The following is a 22,133-nucleotide window of genomic DNA, read 5'->3' as shown; positions in this document are numbered from 1 at the left end:
AGTCTAATTCTGAAACTTCAGTAACCTGCCCAGCTTTCCATACCATCCTCATTGATTTTTCTGTGTCACGTTCTACAAGCGTACTAACAGCTGAAAGATTACTGTTCGTGTTTGTGTATTAGCTCAGTAATCGCCGATGGGAAAACCGCGCGAACAACCTTCATGTGTAAGCATGATACGCTTTCTTTTTTTTTTCTGGAAAGTATGAGCATTGCAACTGTCCTACATGCAGATTTTCGCAGTTCGTGTTCATTATACAAAAGAGTGCCCAGTAGGTACGACTTAGTGCCTTAAGTGACTTAATTTTACTGCTAAGCGTTGCATTCGGGGCGAAAGAAAAGTCGTGTTGCTGGCTTATTTTACCTGGTCTTTGATTGAGGAATAGGCCTTTCTGCGAATGTTTTATATGTGCTGCTGCAAAAGCCGACTACCTTCTGTTCCCTTTGCCACCGTTAATCAAGTTGTGGCCAAGTGCAAGATAACGTGATAATGTGTATTTCAGTTTTTAGTACAATGTTATTATTGTTTTGCCATGTCTTTTTCAATTTGTTCAGTAGTAATGAAGATGTCACGCATTTGATATACTTTCGTGCAGGTTTATAAGTAAGCTCTTTGTTTTGGTATGGCTGTCAATCAGACAATATTAGCATTTTATTCTATTTCTTACGTATTTTGTGTGTCATTGTATTTGCCATTACCAGTGAGTTTTCCCTTTCTATAGTTGTCATGACTATGACATACATGTCGTCCAGCTTTGCACAATAAGCACCTGTGCGCTTAGCTTTAGGTGCACCCAGGTGGTCGAAATTTCCAGAGTCCTCCACTACGGCGTGCCTCATAACCAGAAAGTAGTTTTCGCACGTAAAACCCCATATTTTTTTTAAATATCTTAGTGCATATATCAGAAGCTCGTCTATATTACGGTCTTGAGGGCGTTGTATAAAAATCTTTTTTTTTAATATGTGTGTGTGCATGAAACGGCCTTCGCATTTTCTAGCTCTTTTTTTGTTATTTCATCGTCTGTGAACTTTTGTGTTTAGTACTTTATCTCTTGTATATGTCATGAACCTCTCGCTCTTGCTCATTTTTTGAGCGTGTATCACCTCACGTTATAAGAAAAATATTTGTTTTCGGAAACGAAGTCAATAAAGCGAGACCAAAAATCTGCTGTGTTTGAAGTGGAATTTATTGTGTCCCGGCACATGCTGGTATGTATGTAGTATGGGCAAGATTGCGTGCGTGCCAACGCCTACCCCACGGCGCACCACGCGCCAGCTCACAAGAAATGCGCATGCGTGACCTAGCGCGCGAATTGCTTGCGAGCTGGCGCGTGGTGCGCCGTAGAACCCGCGCGCGCGCGCGTTAAGGAAAAGAACGCGCGGCGTACAGGTAAAAACAAAAAAAAAAGAAAGCAAGCGGCACGCGCGGCATGGGGAAAAGGGAGCGCAGCGGGTCGGCATAATAAAAACAAAAAGAAAAGAAAAAACGTTTGTGAGAAGAAGCGCCGGGTGGCTGCTGTTCATGTTGCCATAACAACGTAAACAATCATGTGCGCCGCCATTTTGCTTCTGCGTCGCCCTGCTGTTAAGGCCGTAACTGAATGGGACTTTGGCCCATTCAGTTACGGACCAAAGAGCGTCTGCTCGAAAACAGCCAATGGCAGCCATGCGGAGATTCACCTCTGTGACCGAGCGACCAAGCGCCAGCGAAGCAGCCATCCATACCTAATCACGTGGTACCGCGGCGGCGAGGCTCCGAGCGAGCGCAGCTGCAATGTTTCTCCGCAGCGGATCACGTGGCGTGACGTCACACCTGCCACACTTGCGTTCCAGCAGCTTAAGGTCATTGAGACGCGATGAATGACCTTGCGAGACATCGTGTAGTACAGCTTTCACTCAATAATTATTAACCTCTGTTTATTTATTCATTTATTTATTTCAAGATAACCCTGAAGGCTCTCTAGGTAGGGTATTACATAGGGCAAAGGTTACATGGGTGAAGCAAAGAACAGTGCATAAATGTAAATACAGCATAAATGTAAATACCAGCGCGGAACAGTAGACAACTCAACTGAAGATATGAGTAACTGCCAGCTGGGACGTCTTGGCGTCATTGATTGCGCTATTTAGCTTGAATAGTATTGAAATTAACTCATTTAGCATTGTATACTGTTATGGGGTGTAACTCAAGGTTTCCCAAGGTGTATTTTACCGATCAATAATGAAATGAACTCATTTAGCATTGTATACTGTTATGGGGTGTAACTCAAGGTTTCCCAAGGTGTATTTTACCGATCAATAATTCAGAATCGTAAGTGCCATTCTTTTTATGTTATAGGTGCCATGAACTAATTCCGATCTCTGCCGTTCGACCTAACAACGTGCTTGCAAACGTTCACTCGCATTACGAGCACGTCCGAAATGCGTCTCATTAGGTAGGGCAGATTCCACATACAAAACAAGACCTTTCTTTGTAGGCCTGTGTGCAACATCAGGCAGACAAAGCGCACACTATTTTCTAATAATGCAAACTCCCATGTACATCGCGCATAAACCACATACAGAGCGGGCACTGAGCAGACACCATGTTGCATAAAGCATGTCAGTGCGCTGGGTTCAAAATAAACATTACCTTGCATCCGGGTAATAAGCTTCATATGGCCAAGCCAGAGCCCGCAAAAGTGGGGAGGGGGGGGGGGGGGGGAGGGGCACATCCCGCAATGACACAATGCCGCCTTTAGAATGTGTCATTCACCGTTGTTTACGTTTTCTATGCTTTTTATGTCTGCCTGGTTCTTTATGGCTCATGCGCGTGTTGAATTTCTTTTCGACCCAAGTGTTTCATCAAACTTGTTGCTAGTCGCAGAGTGTGTGGTTGTCTTTTCTCTCCTCTTGTGTATGCGTCTTCGAAGGCTGAGTTTCATTGTTTGTCAAAGCGATTCATTGTAAACATCCCTTCCTGATGCCAGCATGCTCTCTTGGTTGACGGAAATGTTTCCCTCATTATATTGGAAATTATCTTGCTGAAATTTTATACAATACGGAAAGTAAGATATTTGGCCGATAACTTTTGAGTTCTTTAAGCTTCTGCATTCCTGTCTTTTAGCGTAGTGTTGGCATTCTTCCAGTTCTCTGGAACACTTGAAGTCGTGAGACATTGCATCTAAAGGGCCACTAACTTTTCAAGCAAGATATCTCCTCCATCTTTGATTAAGTAGACTATTCCATCTTCTCATGCCGATTTTTATCGGATCATGCCTTGCGAGGCCTTTCCAAAGTCATCGTTAATTATAGAAAGAGCTTCTGCGTCCTGCACATTACTACTTTGAAGGAAGGTAGCGTCACTGCTTTAGGTACTGAACAGGTCAGTTTGGAATTCTTCCGCTGCTTTTACTACACCTTTTAAATGATGGATGATATTACCTTGCTTATCTTTCAGTTCATACATCTGGGCTTGTCCTACGCCAAGTTTTCTTCTCACTCATTTTATGTTGCATTCATGTTTCAGTGCTTCCTCAGTCTTTCTCACTTTAGAATTTTAAAGAACCTTACTTTCACCTTGTGGACCAGTTTAGACGGTTCCACGAATTCTATCTTATCTCTCGAGTTGGACACTTTCATGCTCTGTCATTTCTTTGTTAGATCCTTTGTTTCTTGTGAATTTACCTACTGGTTGCATTGCTGTCTTACTTCCCACTTCAATTGCTGCTTCTGAAGCCAGCCTAGTTAGGATTTTATTCATTATCTCCGTATCATCTTCATCTCTAGTTTCCGTAACTGCATATTTGTTTGTGTGCACCAGCCTGAATTGGTCTGATTTTAGCCTCACTGCGTCTAAGTTGGCCTGTTCATGACTAATTTTACTCTTTTTCTCGTCATATCGAAGGAAATCCTAGACCTCACTAACCTGCGATCACTGCACTTTACCATGCCCAACACTTCTACATCATGCACTACGCTGGAATCATCAGGGTATGAAATCAATTTCATTTCTTATTTTTCAATGAGGGATTTTGCCCGTCCACTTCCTGTTGCTACACTTCCTGAAGAAGGTATTCATTATTCGGAGCTCATCCCTTTCCGCGAATTCTACCAACATCTCTCGTCTAGTGTTCTTGAAGCGATGCCGTAGGGGCCAATTGCTTGTTCACCCAGCCGGCTGTTTCCATGCTTTTTTCATTTAAGTCGCCCATGGCTACACTATACCGAGTTTGCACTTTTCTCATCGCTAATTCAATATCTTTATAAAGCTGATCTATTCTTTCATCATCGTGACTGGAGATTTCAGCGCAGGCTTCTACTACCTTTAGTGTATAGCTCATATTCAGCTTTATTATGACTACTGCTACCCTTTCATTATGCTGTAGAGTTAGGCAATATTGCCCGCTATGTCCTTATAAATTAGGAATCCTACTACGTACTGCCTCATATCTGGTGCTCCTCTATATCACAGGACGTGGTCGTTAGTGAGCACTGTGTAAGCCGGCCCAATTGTTGTAACCTCACTAAGGCCAATAAAATCCCATACAATGGTTCATGATTCCCCAAAGAGTCCTGCTAAGCTAGCTTCACTCGAGAGGGTTCGTGTGTTGAGCGTTGCCAGGTTCAGTTTCTAGTGGTGGCCTGTCCAGGTTTAGAGATTCTTAGCATCCTCTGCCGCGTCGCAAGTCCGACCACCGCCTTGTTCAGGTGCTCCACAGCCGCTGGGGACTGAGGGCCCTGGGTTGATTGTAGGACATGAGAGAGGTAGCGGCCGAATACTGCACCAGGGAGGTCAATGCCTGTTCTTGTGAGGGAGTGTCTTTGTTGAAGCTTAGTGGGCCTTCTTAATGTGGCTGCACCTGGATTATCATAATCGCACTTGCCCTCGGCATTTTTTTCTTTGTTACCGGTGTCAGGCGCAATTTCAAGCCTGGAGATGTAGTGTACTGGAGGAGCATCCGAACTTACGACATCCAGATTAGAAGCCCGACGTTCAACATCTGCTACACGCCACCACCTCCCCAGACACATGGCTACTAATGGAATACTTAAAGACCACATAGGCACAAAAAAAGAAAGAAATAAGGATTTGAATTTCTCACTATAGCAGCCGAGCAGCCAAATAACTCAGTCAGCTAACCTTGTAGGCATGAAGCCACCTTAAGGCGCAGAAGACCAGCCGAGAGGATCGTACATATAAAAACTCACTAGAATTATCTATAGTGAACATCTAGGACCGAGCCAACAGGCGTGACGTAGGTGAATTGGAAGGATAAAGCTAGAACTAATAAGCAGTGTTAGGCTAACGGAGCGTGACTTATCGTTATAGGTAGGTCGATATTATTTACATATTCCTTTGTCTCTGGCCTCGTCGAGAGGCACCAGAGAAGGAAAAATAATATTAATGTTACGTAGGAAGACACCGACGAAAAGCTATCTACAAGTATATTTACAAGGCAATACGCCGCAGTTGGCCAAGAGGCAACAGCCCGCGCTAGCTTCCAATCGTCGTCGTCGTCTTCTTACAGCTCGGCTCTTCGTCATTGGAAATACTATGCCGTAGCACTACCCCCGGTGGCAAAAGCGCCGTCCCGGAGCAACTAAAGGCCGGACTCTGAAGCAGTGTAGTAGGTCTTGAGCCTACTGACGTGCACGACATCACTAGATGGCAAAGTAGATGACGAGGTTGAGCTCACAGGAGCAATTTCGTACGTCACAGGCGTCACCTGGCGCAGCACGCGGTAGGGCCCCGTGTATCGCGAAAGGAGCTTTTCTGAAAGTACGACGTGACGACAGGGCGACCACAGGAGCACGAGTGCACCAGGCGAAAACTGTACGTCACGGTGGCGGGCGTTGTTCTGACGCTGCTGCGTGGTTTGCGAGTCCGTCAGTCGAGCACGGGCAAGCTGGCGTGCATGGTCGGCGAGGGCGATCGCGTCGCGCGCATACTCGGTGGTTGAGGTCGCAGCAGGAGGAAGTACCGTGTCAAGGGGCAAGGTGGGTTCGCGACCGTAGTGTAGATAAAATGGAGAAAATCCGGCGGTGTCGTGCCGGGAAGAATTATAAGCAAACGTGACGTAAGGAAAGGCAACGTTCCAGTCGTGGTGGTCCTTCGAAACGTACTTGGACAGCATGTCGGTAAGAGTACGGTTTAACCACTCTGTCGGGCCATTGGTTTGAGGATGGTATGAGGTAGTCAGCTTGTGTTGAATAGAGCAGGAACGCACAATGTCGGCGATAACTTTCGAGAGGAAGTTACGACCGCGGTCAGTAAGCAGCTGTCGCGGGGCGCCATGCATTAAGATAATGTCACGCAAGAGAAAGTCCGCGGCGTCAGTGGAGCAACTGGTGGGGAGAGCCCGCGTGATAGCGTATCGGGTGGCGTAATCAGTTGCGACGGCTACCCATTTGTTCCCAGAGGATGACGTGGGAAAGGGACCGAGGAGGTCTAATCCAACACGAAAGAACGGTTCCACATGGACGGTGATCGGCTGGAGATGACCGGAAGGTAGCACCTGAGGTGTTTTCCGACGCTGGCAGGGATCACAGGCAGCAACATAGCGTCGGACGGAGCGAGCGAGGCCAGGCCAATAGAAGCGGTGGCGGACGCGGTCGTACGTGCGGGTTACCCCAAGATGTCCTGCAGTGGGTGCGTCATGCATCTCAAAGAGCACAGTCTGTCGTAGGTGTTTTGGCATGACAAGAAGAAGATCAGGGCTATCAGGGAGGAAGTTCCTTCGGTACAGAATGCCGCCCTGCAGGACATATCGGCGAACGGATGCGTCGGTAGGTGTAGAGCGCAGACGCTCGATGAGTACTCGCAGCGATAGGTCTCGGTACTGCTCATCGGCGATGTTAGCGAAGGCAGACACAGAGAAAATGCCGTCGGCAGTACTACTGTCGGCGTCGTCAGGCTCGTCTACCGGGTAGCGAGACAGGCAGTCAGCGTCCTTGTGTAGTGGTCCAGATTTGTAGGTGACAGAGGACGAATATTCTTGGAGGCGTAAGGCCCAGCGACCAAGTCTTCCTGTAGGGTCTTTCAATGAGCATAACCAGCAAAGCGCGTGATGGTCTGTGATAACGGAAAAGGGTCGGCCATATAAGTATCGGCGGAACTTTGCAACCGCCCAAACTAGGGCCAGACACTCACGCTCAGTGATGGAATAGTTGCGCTCCGCGGGCAAGAGGAGCCTGCTGGCGTAAGCGATAACACGGTCGTGGCCACGCTGGCGTTGTGCTAGTACTGCGCCAATTCCGTGACCGCTGGCATCAGTACGGACTTCGGTAGGCGCAGAAGGATCGAAATGGGCCAGAACGGGAGGCGTTGTGAGAAGGTCGATTAGAAGCGAGAATGCAGAGGCCTCGTTATCGCCCCACTGGAAAGGGGCGTCTTTCTTCAAAAGCTCGGTTAGTGGTCGTGCTATGGCCGCGAAATTTTCTACGAAACGGCGGAAGTACGAGCAAAGGCCGATGAAGCTGCGCACATCCTTGACACACTTTGGAACAGGGAAGTGTGTAACAGCATGGATCTTGCCTGCGTCCGGTTGCACTCCGTTCGCGTCAACGAGATGTCCAAGGACGGTAATCTGGCGACGGCCGAATTGGCACTTCGACGCGTTGAGTTGCAGACCGGCTCGCCGAAAAACGTCCAGGACTACTGAGAGGCACTCGAGGTGCGTAGCGAATGTTGGGGAGAATACTATAACGTCGCCCAAGTAGCACAGGCACGTGGACCATTTGAAACCGTCAAGAAGGGAGTCCATCATGCGTTCAACAGTGGCAGGAGCGTTACATAGACCGAACGGCATCACTTTGAATTGATAAAGACCGTCGGGTGTTACAAAGGCGGTCTTCTCGCGGTCGAGATAGTCCACGGCAATCTGCCAATAGCCGGAGCGAAGATCAATGGAGGAGAAATAGCGAGCACCGTGGAGGCAGTCAAGGGCGTCATCAATCCGAGGTAGGGGATACACGTCCTTTTTGGTAACCCTGTTAAGGTGCCGATAATCCACGCAAAAGCGCCATGAGCCATCCTTCTTTTTTACCAGCACAACAGGTGACGCCCATGGACTACATGACGGTTCAATAATGTTCTTGGCAAGCATTTTGTGAACTTCGGTGTGAATAACTTGACGCTCAGCCGGTGATACTCGATACGGGCGGCGATGAATAGGAGGGGCATCGCCGGTATTAATGCGATGTTTAACAGCAGTTGTTTGGGCCAAAGGACGATCGTTAGTCAAAAATATCTTGGTAGGAAATCAGAACGCGGTAGAGCGCACGAGCGTGTTCGGACGGCATGTCGGGTGCAATCATTTTCTGTAAGTTGGCGATGGTACAAGTTGCCGACTGCGATGGTAGAGGAGGATCGGCTGAGTTGTCGTCTACTGAAATCGATGCTACAGAGTGATCCTCGAATGGGCAAAGTTGGGCCAAAGACATCCCGCGTGGCAGCACTTGTGTCGTCAAGCCAAAATTGACCACTGGCAGGCAGACGCAAGTCGCCGTAATAGCTAAAACTGTATGAGGTATTGTGATCCTGTGTGTAAGGAGGACGTCTTGCATAGGAGCCGCGATGTAGTGACCGTCGGGGACTGGTGGGGATGACACGAAGTCAACGTAAGTCAGTGCCGAAGGTGGCAAGCGAACGAAGTCGACGGAACTGAGGCGGGTAGGGTGTTGTTCAGCGGGATCCAGAACAGGCAGGTCGAGGCGGAGAGTACTGGCGGAGCAATGTGCGGAGAGGAAGTCTAAGCCGAGGATGATGTCGTGGGGACAGTGAGCGATGACTGTGAATAGCACGGTAGTGGAGCGATCGGCGAAGGAGACGCGGGCGGCACACATACCAATTACAGGGGCTGTTCCGCCATCGACGACACGAACAGGCGTCGTGGCGGGCGTGATTATTTTCCTCAGCCGCTTACGAAGGTCAGCGCTCATTACCGACAAATGCGCCCCAGTGTCTATGAGAGCAGATACAGGAACACCGTCGACTTGCACGTCAAGAAGCTTCAGATGAGTGGGCAACGTCAGGAGAGGATTTGGCGGCGTAGGGAGCAATGCAGCGTTACCTCGAGGCGCTGCATCGTCTAGTTTTCCGGCTGGGAGCGGCGTCCGAATGGAGTCGGCGAATAGGAGCGACGGGGCTGTGGGGAGCGAGATTGTCGTCGTTGGGGCGAAGGCGAACGAGAATACGGGCGGTTCGGCGCAGGAGAATCGGTGGCGGCATTATCTCAGCGGGCAGCATAGGGACGAGAAAGGCCACCTGGGGGGCGAGAATAGGCAGTATATGTAGACTGGTTCACGGAACTCCAGCGACTGCGACAGTGCCGAGAAATGTGCCCAATTCGATGGCAGTGAAAACAAATTGGCTTGTCGTCTGCAGTCTGCAGTGCGCCATTCAGAGGGGTTGCGGAAACGTGGTGGGTAAGAAGGGGCGGGACGGGGTGGACTTGAAGAAGCCGGGTGGGTATCAGGGCGATGGGTCGAGCAGATGGTGTGAATTACCCATGCTGGCGAACTCCTGGCGGACAACTGCATGGATCAGGGAAACAGTGACTGCAGGTGCATTGGAGGGGCTGGAGTCGAAGGCAGCCGGATAGGCGGCCTCGATCTCACGCCGGACAATCCTGGTAACATCGCCAGTGTTGTTGGGACGAGGAGCGTCAGCACAGGAAGATGTCGCTGGGGTGTTGGGCAGACGAGCAAACTGTTGGTCGATACGTCGGCTTTTAGCGAGTTCCAGGCGGCGGCACTCTTTTGTAACTGTATCCACCGTCGCCACGTTGTTAAATACGAGCAAGTTGAAGGCGTCATCGGCAATGCCTTTGAGGATGTGGGAGACCTTGTCGGACTCAGTCATGTGTGCGTCAACTTTGCGGCAGAGAGCCAAGACGTCCTGAATGTACGTGACGTAGGGCTCCGTTGACGTCTGCACACGACCGGAAAGCGCCTTCTGCACTGCAATTTGGTGACCGTAGGGGTTGCCGAACAAGACTCGAAGCTTTTGCTTAAGCGAATCCCGACTGGTCAGCTCATCTTCGTGCGTCCGATACCAAACTCGAGGTGTGCCACCGAGGTAAAAAAGACTACGTTGGCGAGCATGATAGTAGGGTCCCACCGGTTATTGCGGCTGACGTGTTCGTACAGGCTGATCCACTCCTCGACATCTTCCCCATCTTTTGCCGAAAATACGCCAGGATCACGGGGAGCGGGGAGAGTGATGTAGGTCGTCGAAGTGGCAGCAGGTGTCGGAGCCGGCGGAGTCGAGTTGTCGTCGCCGGGAGCCATGAAGAACGCTCGACGTACCGTCCACTGCGAAGCTCCGTGACGAGGTACAGAGAACGTCCACCTTCACCAGATATGTTACGTAGGAAGACACCGACGAAAAGCTATTTACAAGTATATTTACAAGGCAATACGCCGCAGTTTGCCAAGAGGCAACAGCCCGCGCTAGCTTCTAATCGTCGTCGTCGTCTTCTTACTGCTGGGCTCTTCGTCATTGGAAATACTATGCCGTAGCAATAATAAAGGAGAAAACAAAAGGGGAGAAAAGATGCCAAAGGAATGGGAGAAGCCTGTTCAGACGCAGTCGCTAACGAATGAGGAATTATGCCTACTCTAAACTACACCAAACGCGTCTGCGGTCAGCCAGACACGGTTTGCACACTTCGCGCAGGGAAAATACCGTGCAATGAATGATTACCAGAAGAAGGCGTGCGCCAAATATAAGGCTTAGCCAATGGGCGTGACGTAGGTGAATCGGAAGGACAAAGCTGTAACTAGAAAGCATTGTAGGCTAACAGAGCGCGACTTATCGCGATAGGCAGGTCAATATTATTTATACATTCCGTTGTCTCTGGCCGCGTTGAGAGGGGCGAGACAAGAAAATAAATATATTAACAAAACTGGAGAAAAGAAAAGGGGAGAAAAGTTTTGCGAATAACTCTAACATCCTGGTTCTGAGCCGCACGTAAGAAGGCGACCTTGAAAGCGGCTAAGTACCCTAGATGTTTCAACAAGCTTGAACCACGCTTAAACAAGAACAGAAATAAATAAATGGCGGAGTGTGCCACCTCGCTCATCCGAAAAACTCAGTGTTGCGCTGCTAAGCCCGAGGTTTCGAGATCGAATCCCGACCACGCGTGACGGCTGTATTTCGATGGGTGCGAAATGAAAAAAACGCTACTGTACCATGCATGCACGTTAGGGAACCCCTGGGAGTCAAAGTGAACCCGCAGTCCTCCACTACGGCGTACCTCATAATAATGTCGTGGTTTTGGCACGTAAAACCTCAGAATTTAATTGTTTTTGAACACCAACAACACACACGCAAGACCATAGCAGCGACTTGCCGCCATGTTACCCGTCATGTGGTGTACGAAATCGTGATCATCATGGCGTCAGGATTTTCTATATATGTCGCCAGCGTCTCTAATGATACTACTTTCTGTAAATAATAATTACAGACTTTTGGGGAAGTAAACATGTGGTAATAGGAGCTAATTATCTTAACCGTAGAGTCATAGCACGTGACAATGTACTAGACTAATAGAACTTGCGGCATGAAAGAAAGAAAACATCACAGTGGCGTTCATTGTTGCCTGATGTAGACTGTGGGTGAGGCGTGATAAAGCGGTTTAAAGCGCAGTTCTTAGAGGCCCGTTCCTGCGTAGAGCGTCTGCGTGCCACGGCGTCGTACCTCGTAAACGAGCGAACGAGCACATTGAAAAATTAAAGCGAACGCGGAGCGCAGCGGGAGATGAAAGAGGACACGAGGAGGAAAGTGAAGGAGGAGGTCACACTGAAAGCATGAGACAGACAGTTGAGGAGGAGCGTAGGTGAAACGGCACGCGCATGCGCTGAGTTGCCGGTGGCCCCGGCATGCCAAGCTGCGTGGGTGATGTGAGGTGGGGATGGCTACGCTTGCCGGCAGGCGAACTACTGAGATCAGTGCGCGGTACCAGCGTGTGTGACGGGTATCACTGCTCTTGCAAGGGGCGATGGCGAGCCACTAGGAGTAAGGATCGATGTGACACTTCCTTGGGTGTTGTGGCCGCTGACACTGGTGGCACAATTTCGCCGTGACGAAGGGCCACTCTCGTCGTTGGTGGAACGAAATCGCGAGAAGAAAAGCGTAGTGCCGCGCAAGACGGGCTGTGCTACGACGATGGCTACAATATGGCACCAGAGGTAGCGTGCGTCGTCTGCATGGAAACAAGGCGCTACATAAACGGAGGGTTGTTTGCGGCGGCTATGAATCGCGCCCACGCGTCACCTACGCGCCGCCTCTCCTGATCTCCCGATTAGCGATGCAGTCGTGCCACACTTCGCTGCCTTTGCTATGTGCCGCACGAGACAGACTGTTCGCGCCAGCCACGCTACTAACAGCGTTCTCTTTCTAAGATAAACCATGTATCTAATGTAATAACACAAAATAATGACACGCGAAATGAAAATACATATAGAGCGATGCTGAAATTTCGCAACAGGGAGTATCGCAATTGTCGGGTTTTTTCTTTTCGTAGGGAAGCAATCGCAATGATATCTATACACACGAGTCGTTTGCGCAGTGGTCCAACTGGTCAAACCGCAGCAAGCGTCTTACTACAGGGCGTTAACAGTGTAGCAAGATTGGCAACACTGTGTCGATCAGGTGCGGGTTGCCCTTGTCTACTAATAAGAAGGTCTAACGCGTTTTTTGCGAACTAGTCAGACGGTGCAATTTCGATTGTGATTGACTGCGATCACATTTGTAGCGATGAACATTTCCAGACAAAAGGAGTTCTCTCCCAAAATGAATGAAGCGAAAATATAATGTTCGGTTGCTGCAAAAGCCAAAGTTTTTCGTCCTCATGCAACCACTACCTTGAAAGGTAAATTTGGACATCTCACAGCAGAATATCAAAAGTTACGTAGGGTATGTGTTCACTACTGCTTGCCGCATCCCAGCCAGATGTTTCTACTTCCAGCGGAAAGATGCTATATCGAATTGTTCCCAGCTGGCTCTGCAAAATATTCAGATGGATGAATTAATTCAAGCTGCAAATCTCTATGAAAATCTTATTTCATACTGTTATTCACACCCCATTTTCTTATAGCGAAGCTGTATATGGCTAGCCGATTCGTGTGTCCGACGCCTGTACGTTGAAAACTCCTCCGGCGCAACCGCATCCGCGAAAATAAACAGAGGCGCGCGATTGCCTGCGGCAAGTGACATCGTTGCTCTGCGTCGCAGCAGAGTGCGCGCGCAGCACTTTCTCTCCGGCACCGAAATGGGCAGGCCGCGCGTCATACGCATTACTGAGGAGCACAGGTTTCGATCAGCAGCGCCGCGAGCAGAAGCGAAAGTGAGCTCGTCTATGCCCTGCCGCTGCGGCAGCCCGGGCGCAAGAACAGGCTCGTGCAGCCGAGCGCAAGCAGCAACTGCACACAGAGGATCCGGCAGCCTACCAAGCTGTCGTTTAATAAACCGTCGGGATTAACCCAGTGATAAACACCGGGGCCGCACGTTTCAGCTTCACTGGTTAACAATCTGTACGGAGTGCTTAGGCGGTGATTTTTTATGTGATAGACTATTTCGACCTGGTATTTTCAGTACTTATTGTTCCTGCGAACTTATTATTGCAGTAGCAGTTATGTAGATACTGCAGGTGCATTTTTGTCGTCGTCGCCGTGGGCATCGCCGTAATGTTCCCTATAGTGTCCAAGGGTGATAACACCGTCGCCGTGCTTCGTATGCTGTATGTTCGAGAGAAAGCGCACGAGGGCAGCCGCCGATCGCGTCTCAATCTAGCGCGAGCAATGAGGAAAGCGGATAGGTACGCGCCGTCTTCCGTTGCCCGAAAGGTCCGCATGTCCTGCTTTTCTGGACACGTACCTACTAGCGCCTCAAGCGGCACCCGCATGAAGCTAGCGCGTTTTCAATGGAACGAGCGGGTTTCTCGCGAGTAATCAAAGCTGCAGCTCGATTATTGAAAAAAAGGCAGGAGACAAACATGTTCTAGAAGACAATCCACACGAGACAAATGCAGTGATCACTCTGTGCAAAGCTAGAATTTTGTTCCCAGAGCAGCAATGGAAGCCTACGGAAACGATGAAAGCTTGAACTCGATCTTCGACGCAAAATTGGTAGCCGTGATAAAGTTACAGCTATTATCGTAGTAGCCGCTACAACGCATGTAGTCCGGAGGCTCAGCTTACGATTGACGCCTATCTCGGCTCTCTATCTCGGTACTTTAGGCTAGTCACCTAAGGAAGACGACGGTTTTGAAAGTGGACACTCCTCGTGTAGAGAAGATGCTGACGTGTCGATGTGAACTGAGTCAATATGCTCCTGTGTGATGTCGGCTTCCGTGTCTGGAGCCAGTGTGACTTATGTAAAACAGACCATTTTTCCTTCATTCCCACTACCTGACGTACTCGCCGATGGACTTACTGAATTACTGGCCCAAATGCCACCTCGAGCCGCAACACTGTCTCATATACCAGTGGGCTCGCGGTGGTGGGGATCGAGTCAAGCACCTCGCAGCTGAGCCAGGCGTCCCACCCACTCAGCTGTTTTATACCTGGTGTTCATGAGCGCGTGCATCTAATTTATGACGACGACTATAACTGAGAAGAGGCATAATGACTCTGGAATGTCAAAGCTACGCAATTGTGAATTTACTTTTGTGTCCCGGTATCGACATTTACTTATTTTATTTTTCACGATTTCCATTCGGCTGACTACCTCCCAATTACTGATGTGTTCTGCAATTAAATTCGAACATTTCAACACCTTAGGGTCTCATGCGATGTTAGCCCGTTAGCCTTCTTTTTTTCCAAATCTTGCCCTCAAGAGCCTTTGACTTTTCGTTCTCCTGAAAAAAAGAAACGAAAAAGCCAAAACTCAAGGGTCCTTAGGTGACTAGAAAATTACGTCAATTGCCTCGTCACATTTCTACATTTAGAAGCCTAAAACATCCTGGTGACGTCGATGGCACAGCGCACGTTCATATTATGTGCGAAAGCTTTCGCTGATGCACAGTAAAAGCAAGGGCAGCATACGACACGGTCACTGGCTGTCAACAGACTAAGTCGTAAGTAACTTCCGGCGACTGGTAATGGCGGCGGTTTCCTAAATTTCGCTATTTCACTCGCATTTCAAGCGTGAAATTTTCAACAGGGACTGCGCTATGTCTAAGTTATCTGACACTCGGCTTTTCATGAAATTAAAAAGTTCACTGCAGTTGGCCTTTGAAAGTGTCGTTAAATCAGTGGTTGACAGCAAATACTGCGAACGCATAATTCCAATGGCGGTAATCAGTAACTAATGATTTCGAATAACGTTGTTTTATATGTAAAAAAATTGCAGAAGAATACATCTCGATGGCTGTCGACGGTAATGCGTTAGTATTGAATCAGCATAGCGGCACAATCTATTGTCATCCCTCAAATGAATTATGCATGAGGCGTGTGCTGCAGCGGGACTCTTCTTCCAAATTTCAGCTCTCAGCCATGCGTCGAGCTTATCGCTTATGAGGACTGACTGCGCTTCCTTCCTGTGTGCCACCGCCAAAGAAGCGGACGCATTGTGAAGCCGATGCCAAGAGCCGCGGCCGTTCACTTCCCCACGGTCCGCGCGCACCGTTCTTTCGCACGAACCGCGATTTAGAGAGCTGCAGTGCGATAGCGCGTGAGTGCAGTCACGTGGTTTTAACGCGACAGCGTTAAGGAGCTCGTGTCGCAGAAAAGCTGGTGTTGTCGGTGGCGCTGACCGTGATCGAAAAATGGCGGAAGGCAATTCATAAACAAAAACTTGCAAGATGGACTGGGTGGGAATTGAACCAGGGTCTCCGGAGTGTGAGACGGAGACGCTACCACTCAGCCATGAGTTTTTTTTTCTCTTTATTGCCACTCAGCCATGAGTTCGACGCTTCAAAGCGGGACAACCTTGGGTTCGACGCTTCAAAGCGGGACAACCTCAAGTGCATCTCTAGTGAATGCGGTGTTGCCTTAGAAACGTGCCGTAGAAATTTATACTGTGGTGTATATCGGTAATTATGAACATGTAAATTACAGAAATCGCAGTTAAACGCGTAGCGAAGTACGTTTCTGCTACATTTCTCCTGCGCTTGGCGCGCACGCAGAGCCATCTTGCGGCACACACAGAGAAGAGACCCCGTCCTCGCAATGTACGGCGCTGCCCCGGCAGGTGGCGCGCCTCTCGCCCGCGCGACGCGGCTCCTCTTTCCGCTCACAGCGCGATTCCTAGGTGCAGCGTCCGATGCGGGATGCCTCTGACGCCATCGCTTGCCGTAGCGCGTCTGGTGGGAAAGCGCCCCCTGCGATGTGTGCCGTGCTTCTGGCGAGGAGTCATGCGTCTGCGTGGTGCTCCCAAGCGAGATAGAGGACGATCCCATCGAGGCGTCAACCTCAAGATCGCGTCGGTCTTCATGGCGTGTCGCGGCCCGGCTGTCCGTGCCGATCAGAACGTTTGGCTCGCGTAGATCGTTTCTCCCTCCGAGACACCGAGTTCTTTGGTTCGTTCCGCTTGCTCAGGCGCACGTTTCGTCTTTGTGTGACTCAAGAGCATGCCGAGCGAATGAGTGGGCGGTGCGAACGGGGTGCGATAACGCTATCACTTTCCACTCTTGAAGGCCTCTAATTTTTATTTGATATTTCGTGGGCTTTCTATAAACACGAAAAACAAAAACGCGCAGCATCTACGTTGCCACAGAAAATTGGATCTGAGCCCCCTCTACAACGCGCGCCGTATGCTGCGTGCGCGAGTGAAAGCGTACGAGGGTGAGCCAGTGATCGAGGCGAGCGAGTCTACCATAGAACGCTGACGGCGTTGACGCCGACACACCAAGCATGAACGAAACCTGTTCGCTTCATCCAAACCGACAGCTAGCTGGGCGAGTTGGTTTGGTTCCAATTTACAGAAAAACTGCGCGAAAAACACGCGGACGAGCGAGAGTGAAACGAGCACCCTTGTTCGTCGTTTCTCTCTCGTTCGTCTACGTCTTTTTCGCGCAGTTTTTTTTTTTGTTAAGATGCGTTTCCTTCCACAGCTCCAGGAACGAGTTGGAGAAGGAGAGGAAAGGTGGTGAAGGAAAGGGTGCGTGCTCTTAAGCAACCGAGTTGCGGGGATGAGCGGCAAAGAGAGGGGAAGGGGGAGCCATTTTGTTCTAAGGACAACCATCGTCGATGGTTTCTGCAGAATTTCTTTCCCAGTACTAGTTTACACTAGAAAAGATTCAATTCTTCTGTTAGTCCTGCCAATGTTTCTTTCAACGCCATCAATATTATCCCATCATATATGTAAAATTGGCGATACCAGTGCAACTTTCGGTTGCGTTCGCGTGTATTGGAAAAAAGCACCTACAAAAATGACCTAGCTTGCGCTTAATGGCAAGTTTAAGATTCAACACATCCGTCTATAATGAAACGTTTACACACTCCTGTAGCCACAGCTGTATGTACGGGAACTCACGTGGTGGCGTTGTAGGTGATCCCGTAGGCGTAGTGACTGTAGTACTCCACAAAGTCTTTTCGTGCCAATTCCACTAGGTCCCGCTTGGCGTTCTTTATCTTTTCGATGATGGCGCCCTCGCTTTGGGCCAATGCCTCGAAGTATTTGGAGAAGTTGGTCGCGGGCGCCTCTTCCACGAAGCAGCGGGCGGAGCCAAAGTGGACGTTGCTGCGCAGGTCGATCATCTCGTGCGCGTCCGCCTTGGCGCCAGACAGCTTTGGAATGAGGCGGGTCTGGTTTTGAAAGATGGACCTCGCGGCGAAGACGAAAAGCATCACCGGAAGGATCCAGCCAATCACGATGGTCATTGGCGAGCGGTACCAGTAGAGCAGCCGCTTCGAAAGCAGCGCTCGCAGTCGCTGCAAGCTGCCAGCGTTGTTCGTGTGGACGATCAGAGGTGCCTGTTGCGCGCCTGCAGATGGGCGGTAACGCGAACGATTAGAAGTTTGCTTTGTTCGCACTCACCTCCCACACACTTGTATATATATATATATATATATATGATAATGAATATTGAATATTGATAACAGTGAAGAAACTGGCATATGCGTGTATACGTACTATTTACGTATAGCGGCGCACTAACCAATCACGCCAGCTGTCCGCCACGACTTCAACTTGGTCGTTTTTCCATACCAAGAAAGTTGACAAGGAAACGGCGCCGGGGTAGCTGAATTTGTAGAGCATCGCACGCGTAATGCGAAAGTTGCAGGACCGTTCTCCGCCTGCGGCAAGTTGTTTCTTCATCCACTTTAATTTTCATTAATATTTCGTTTCTTTATATCCCTTATTAATCACAAGTAATTTCTCCTTTGTTGTCCTTCGTGTCAGTGTTTGTTGGCTTCTTATAATATGACTAATAAAAATCGGGCCCCTCGGTTAACGCCGTGCTTCTCGTTGATATATATATATATATATATATATATATATATATATATATATATATATATGTGTGTGTGTGTGTGTGGGAGGGGGGGTTTATGTGCCATTACTGCAGCCTGGTTATGAGGCGCGCCATAGTAGAGAGCTCCCAAAAAACATTTTAACAGATGGGTTATTTAACTCGCACCCAATAAACGGTTGCCCCCATCAAAATGCGGCCGCCACTTAGGATTTGATCTCGCGCCCTTGTGTTTTGCAACGCCAAAGCCATTACGCTACCACGGCGGGTTCTTTTGATTCTAGAAGGCCTGGAGTATAAGCAAAATTTTACGAGAAACCTCGCGCATAGAAAAAAGACGCGGCGGCACGGCTCAAGACGTTCACTGGATTGCTCTACACGAACAAAAATATAAGCGGATGTCGCCGCGTGTTTGCGCAGTCGCCGTAAGTGAGGCCAGAAAGCGTAAAGGCAAATTAATATCTAGGCAACGGACAAAAAAGTAGTTTTAGATGCGATGGATTTCCGTGGCTAGTCGAAGCCAAGGTAAGAGCAAGGTCATGCCCAAGGATGCGGCTTTTCTATTCCGGAAAATGCGGGCCAATGTAGGGATAAAATGGGGATTTGAGGGCCGATCCATCAGGTAGGGCGGTCTGAAAACTCTTTCACATCTGCACACCTCTGCACAAAACTCTGCACACCTTTTTGATAGGCTACTGCCCCTGTGCGTGCTCTTGAAAAGTACAGGGCTGTGCAAAGGTCGTTTTCCTCGAACGCTGTGCGGTAAAGCCAGTGATCGCACGCGCGCAAGAGCCGTTAGGAACCGCTTCTATACGCTTGTGCACGGCACCATACTGCCTTTTAAGCAAGTAATTAGTGTCGTTCACGGTATGTCATTTATTAGCTTGGGCCAGTAGTGCATTGATGCGACGTATGTCACGTCGTGCATTTAATGTCGTACACGTCACGTCGTTCACAGTAGTGTCATTCTCGTAATGCACTTCGTCTTGACATGTAATTCTTTATGCACGCGTTCCTGTAACGCATTTCATGTCCTCTCATTCGTGGCACTGCATGTCAGTCACGTTTATTTCTTGTGATTCATGGTTACGGGATGTCATTACAGTTTACGTCATACATGTCATTCGTGTCACGTTACATGTGTTACAGAAGCGGCGTATTTCGATGCTGGAGGCATGAAAGGTGTTAGTCAGAAAGAAAGACAACATACTACCGTTCTGTGTAGATTACAGGAAATTGAACAGTGTCACCAAGCGCGATGTTTATCCATTGCCCGCATCGACGACGTATTAGATCGTCTACAGCATGCCAAGTTTTTTCCTTCGTTGGACCTTAAATCAGGGTATTGGCAAATCGAAGTTGATGAACAGGATGGTGCAATAACAGCGTTTGTGTCACTTGACGGGCTTTATCACTTCAAAGTTCTCCCCTTCGGTCTCTGTTCCGTACCTGCCACCTTTCAGCGGATGAGGGAGACCGTGCTTGCTGAACTCAAATGGCAAACCTGCCTCGTGTACTTGGACGACGTCGTCGTGTTCTCGAGCACATTTGACGAACATCTCGCATGACTCGAGAGTGTTCTCGCTGCGATCCGTACCGCCGGCCTTACCATCAAGCCTTAAAATGCTACTTCGGGTTTCAAGAGGTCAAATTTTTTGGCGATGACGTTAGTCCTACAGGCGTCCGACCAGACCCCGACAATTTAGCTGCCGTCGCCGAGTTTTCACCACCCACGGACAAGAAGGCTGTCCAACCCTTCCTAGGTTTGTGCGCGTATTATAGACGCTTCGTCGAGGGATTCTCCTGAATTGCTGAGCCTCTGACACTCGACGATGTGCCTTTCATTTGGGCGGACGAGCAGTTGCAATCGTTCAATGAATTGCGCAAGCGTTTGCAAGCGTCCCCAATACGTACTCATTTCGACGAAGACGCTAACACTGAAGTTCATACTGACGCCAGCAATGCGGCTCTCGGCGCAGTTCTTGTGCAGTAGTAAGCTGGTGCGGAACGCACCATTGCTTATGCAAGCCACCAGTCTCATCAAAGCTGAGAAAAACTAGTCAATCACTGAAAAAGAATGCTTAGCGGTTGTGTGGGCAATTAGTAAATTCCGGCCCTATTTTTACGGTAGACCCTTTAAGGCTGTCAGCGAACAGCACACCCTGCGCTGGCTTGCCAACCTCAAGGATTCTTCAGGCAGACTAGTCCGTTGGAGCCTGCGCTTATAAGAGTACGACATTACAGTGGTCTACCGATTCGCCAGGAAGCACAGCGGCGCTGACTGTTTGTCACGCGCACCATTCCCTACGACGTCATCGGACCCTGACCATGCCTTGCCATTTGTCGACGTTATCGACGCCATAAAAATGGCTGAGTGCCAGTGCACTGACCCTGAGCTGCAGCCGCTAAACGAGCACCTTCAAGAAGTTGAAGGTGTTTTACCCCACTCGCTCGTGCGCGGCTTATCATCGTACTATTTGCACAACAACGTCCTTTACTGGAAAAACTGCGGAAGCGGTCTAAATACGTACCTCCTTGTCGTGCCGTCGGTGCTGCGGCAAGACATTTTGCAAGCCTGCCATTATGAGCCATGCGCGAGACACCTGGAATTCGGTAAGACATTAGCAAGGATACGACAGAAGTATTACTGGGTCCGGTTTCTTCTTCTGTGCAACGGTACGTGAAGACTTGCCGCGATTGTCAGCGCCGCAAGAAACCACCAGTTAAACCGGCTGGCTTTCTCCACCTTGTGGACCCTCCTCAAGCCCCGTTCCAACAAATAGCAATGTACTACTTGGGCCATTCCCAGTGACCTCTTCGCGCAACAGATGGATAGTCGTCGCTACCGAGTACTTAACCCGGTACGCCGAAACTGCAGCTATTCCGCAAGCAAACTTGTATGAATTGGCGAAGTTATTTGTACGCCCGATCGTCCTACGACGTGATGCACTGTCTATTCTCATCACCGACCACGGTACACCCTTTACAGCCGAACTTATGCAGGACGTTCTCCAGCTGACGCAAACTCTCACCGCAAGAGCACTGTGTATCATCCTCAAACCAATGGATTAACGGAACGACTGAACAGAACGCTGGCTGATATGCTCTCCATTTATGTCGACGTAGAGCACAAGATGTGGGACGAGATTTTACCCTATGCGACCTTCGCGTATAACACCGCTGTACAGTAGACTACACAGTTTACGCCGTTCGAACTTGGATACGGGCGCCACGTCACGTCAACACTTGACGCCGTGCTACCTCTGGCTGATAATAGCCCGACGAGCGAACACGTGGAAGAGTTCGTACAAAGAGCTGAAGAAGCATGCCAGCTTGCACGGCATCGTATCCGGAGCCAACAGCATACCGACGCCTTTCGATACAACCAAGGTTGACGCGACGTCCATTACAATACCGGCGACTGCGTGTGGGTCTGGATGCCTATCCGTTGCCGTGGACTGTCAGAAAAGTTGCTCCGCCAGTATTTTTGTCCCTACAAGGTTAGACGCCGCCTGAGTGACGTGACCTACGAAGTCGTCCCCTGCAGTTCTGACTTCGATTCACTCCGTCGTCGTCCTCGCGCTAAAGTTGTTCATGTAGTGCGCATGAAATCCTACTGTGCGCGTACGTGAACGCCGAGATGCACCTGAGGAGCTCCATTTCTTGTCGTCGCTGAAATAACCTTTTGACGCGACCGAGATGGTCGCTTTTCGCATGGGGGGCAATTGACACA

General features: G+C 49.4%; 1 protein-coding gene across 1 annotated transcript in view; it reads right to left on the bottom strand.

The window, feature by feature from the left end:
• LOC126540960 (phospholipid-transporting ATPase ABCA3-like) overlaps positions 1–17,905 on the bottom strand; it is a 90,378-nt gene extending 72,473 nt beyond the window's left edge. Inside the window, exon 1 of the mRNA XM_055076485.2 lies at positions 17,461–17,905. Within this exon, the coding sequence (XP_054932460.1) occupies positions 17,461–17,807 (347 nt within the window). The 5' untranslated portion in view covers positions 17,808–17,905. The remainder of the gene's footprint in view (positions 1–17,460) is intronic.
• Between the last annotated feature and the right edge of the window lie 4,228 nt (positions 17,906–22,133).

The sequence above is a fragment of the Dermacentor andersoni genome, chromosome 2, assembly GCF_023375885.2.
Source record: "Dermacentor andersoni chromosome 2, qqDerAnde1_hic_scaffold, whole genome shotgun sequence".
Taxonomy (NCBI): Eukaryota; Metazoa; Arthropoda; class Arachnida; order Ixodida; family Ixodidae; genus Dermacentor; species Dermacentor andersoni.
This window is presented reverse-complemented; position numbering and strand designations above follow the sequence as displayed.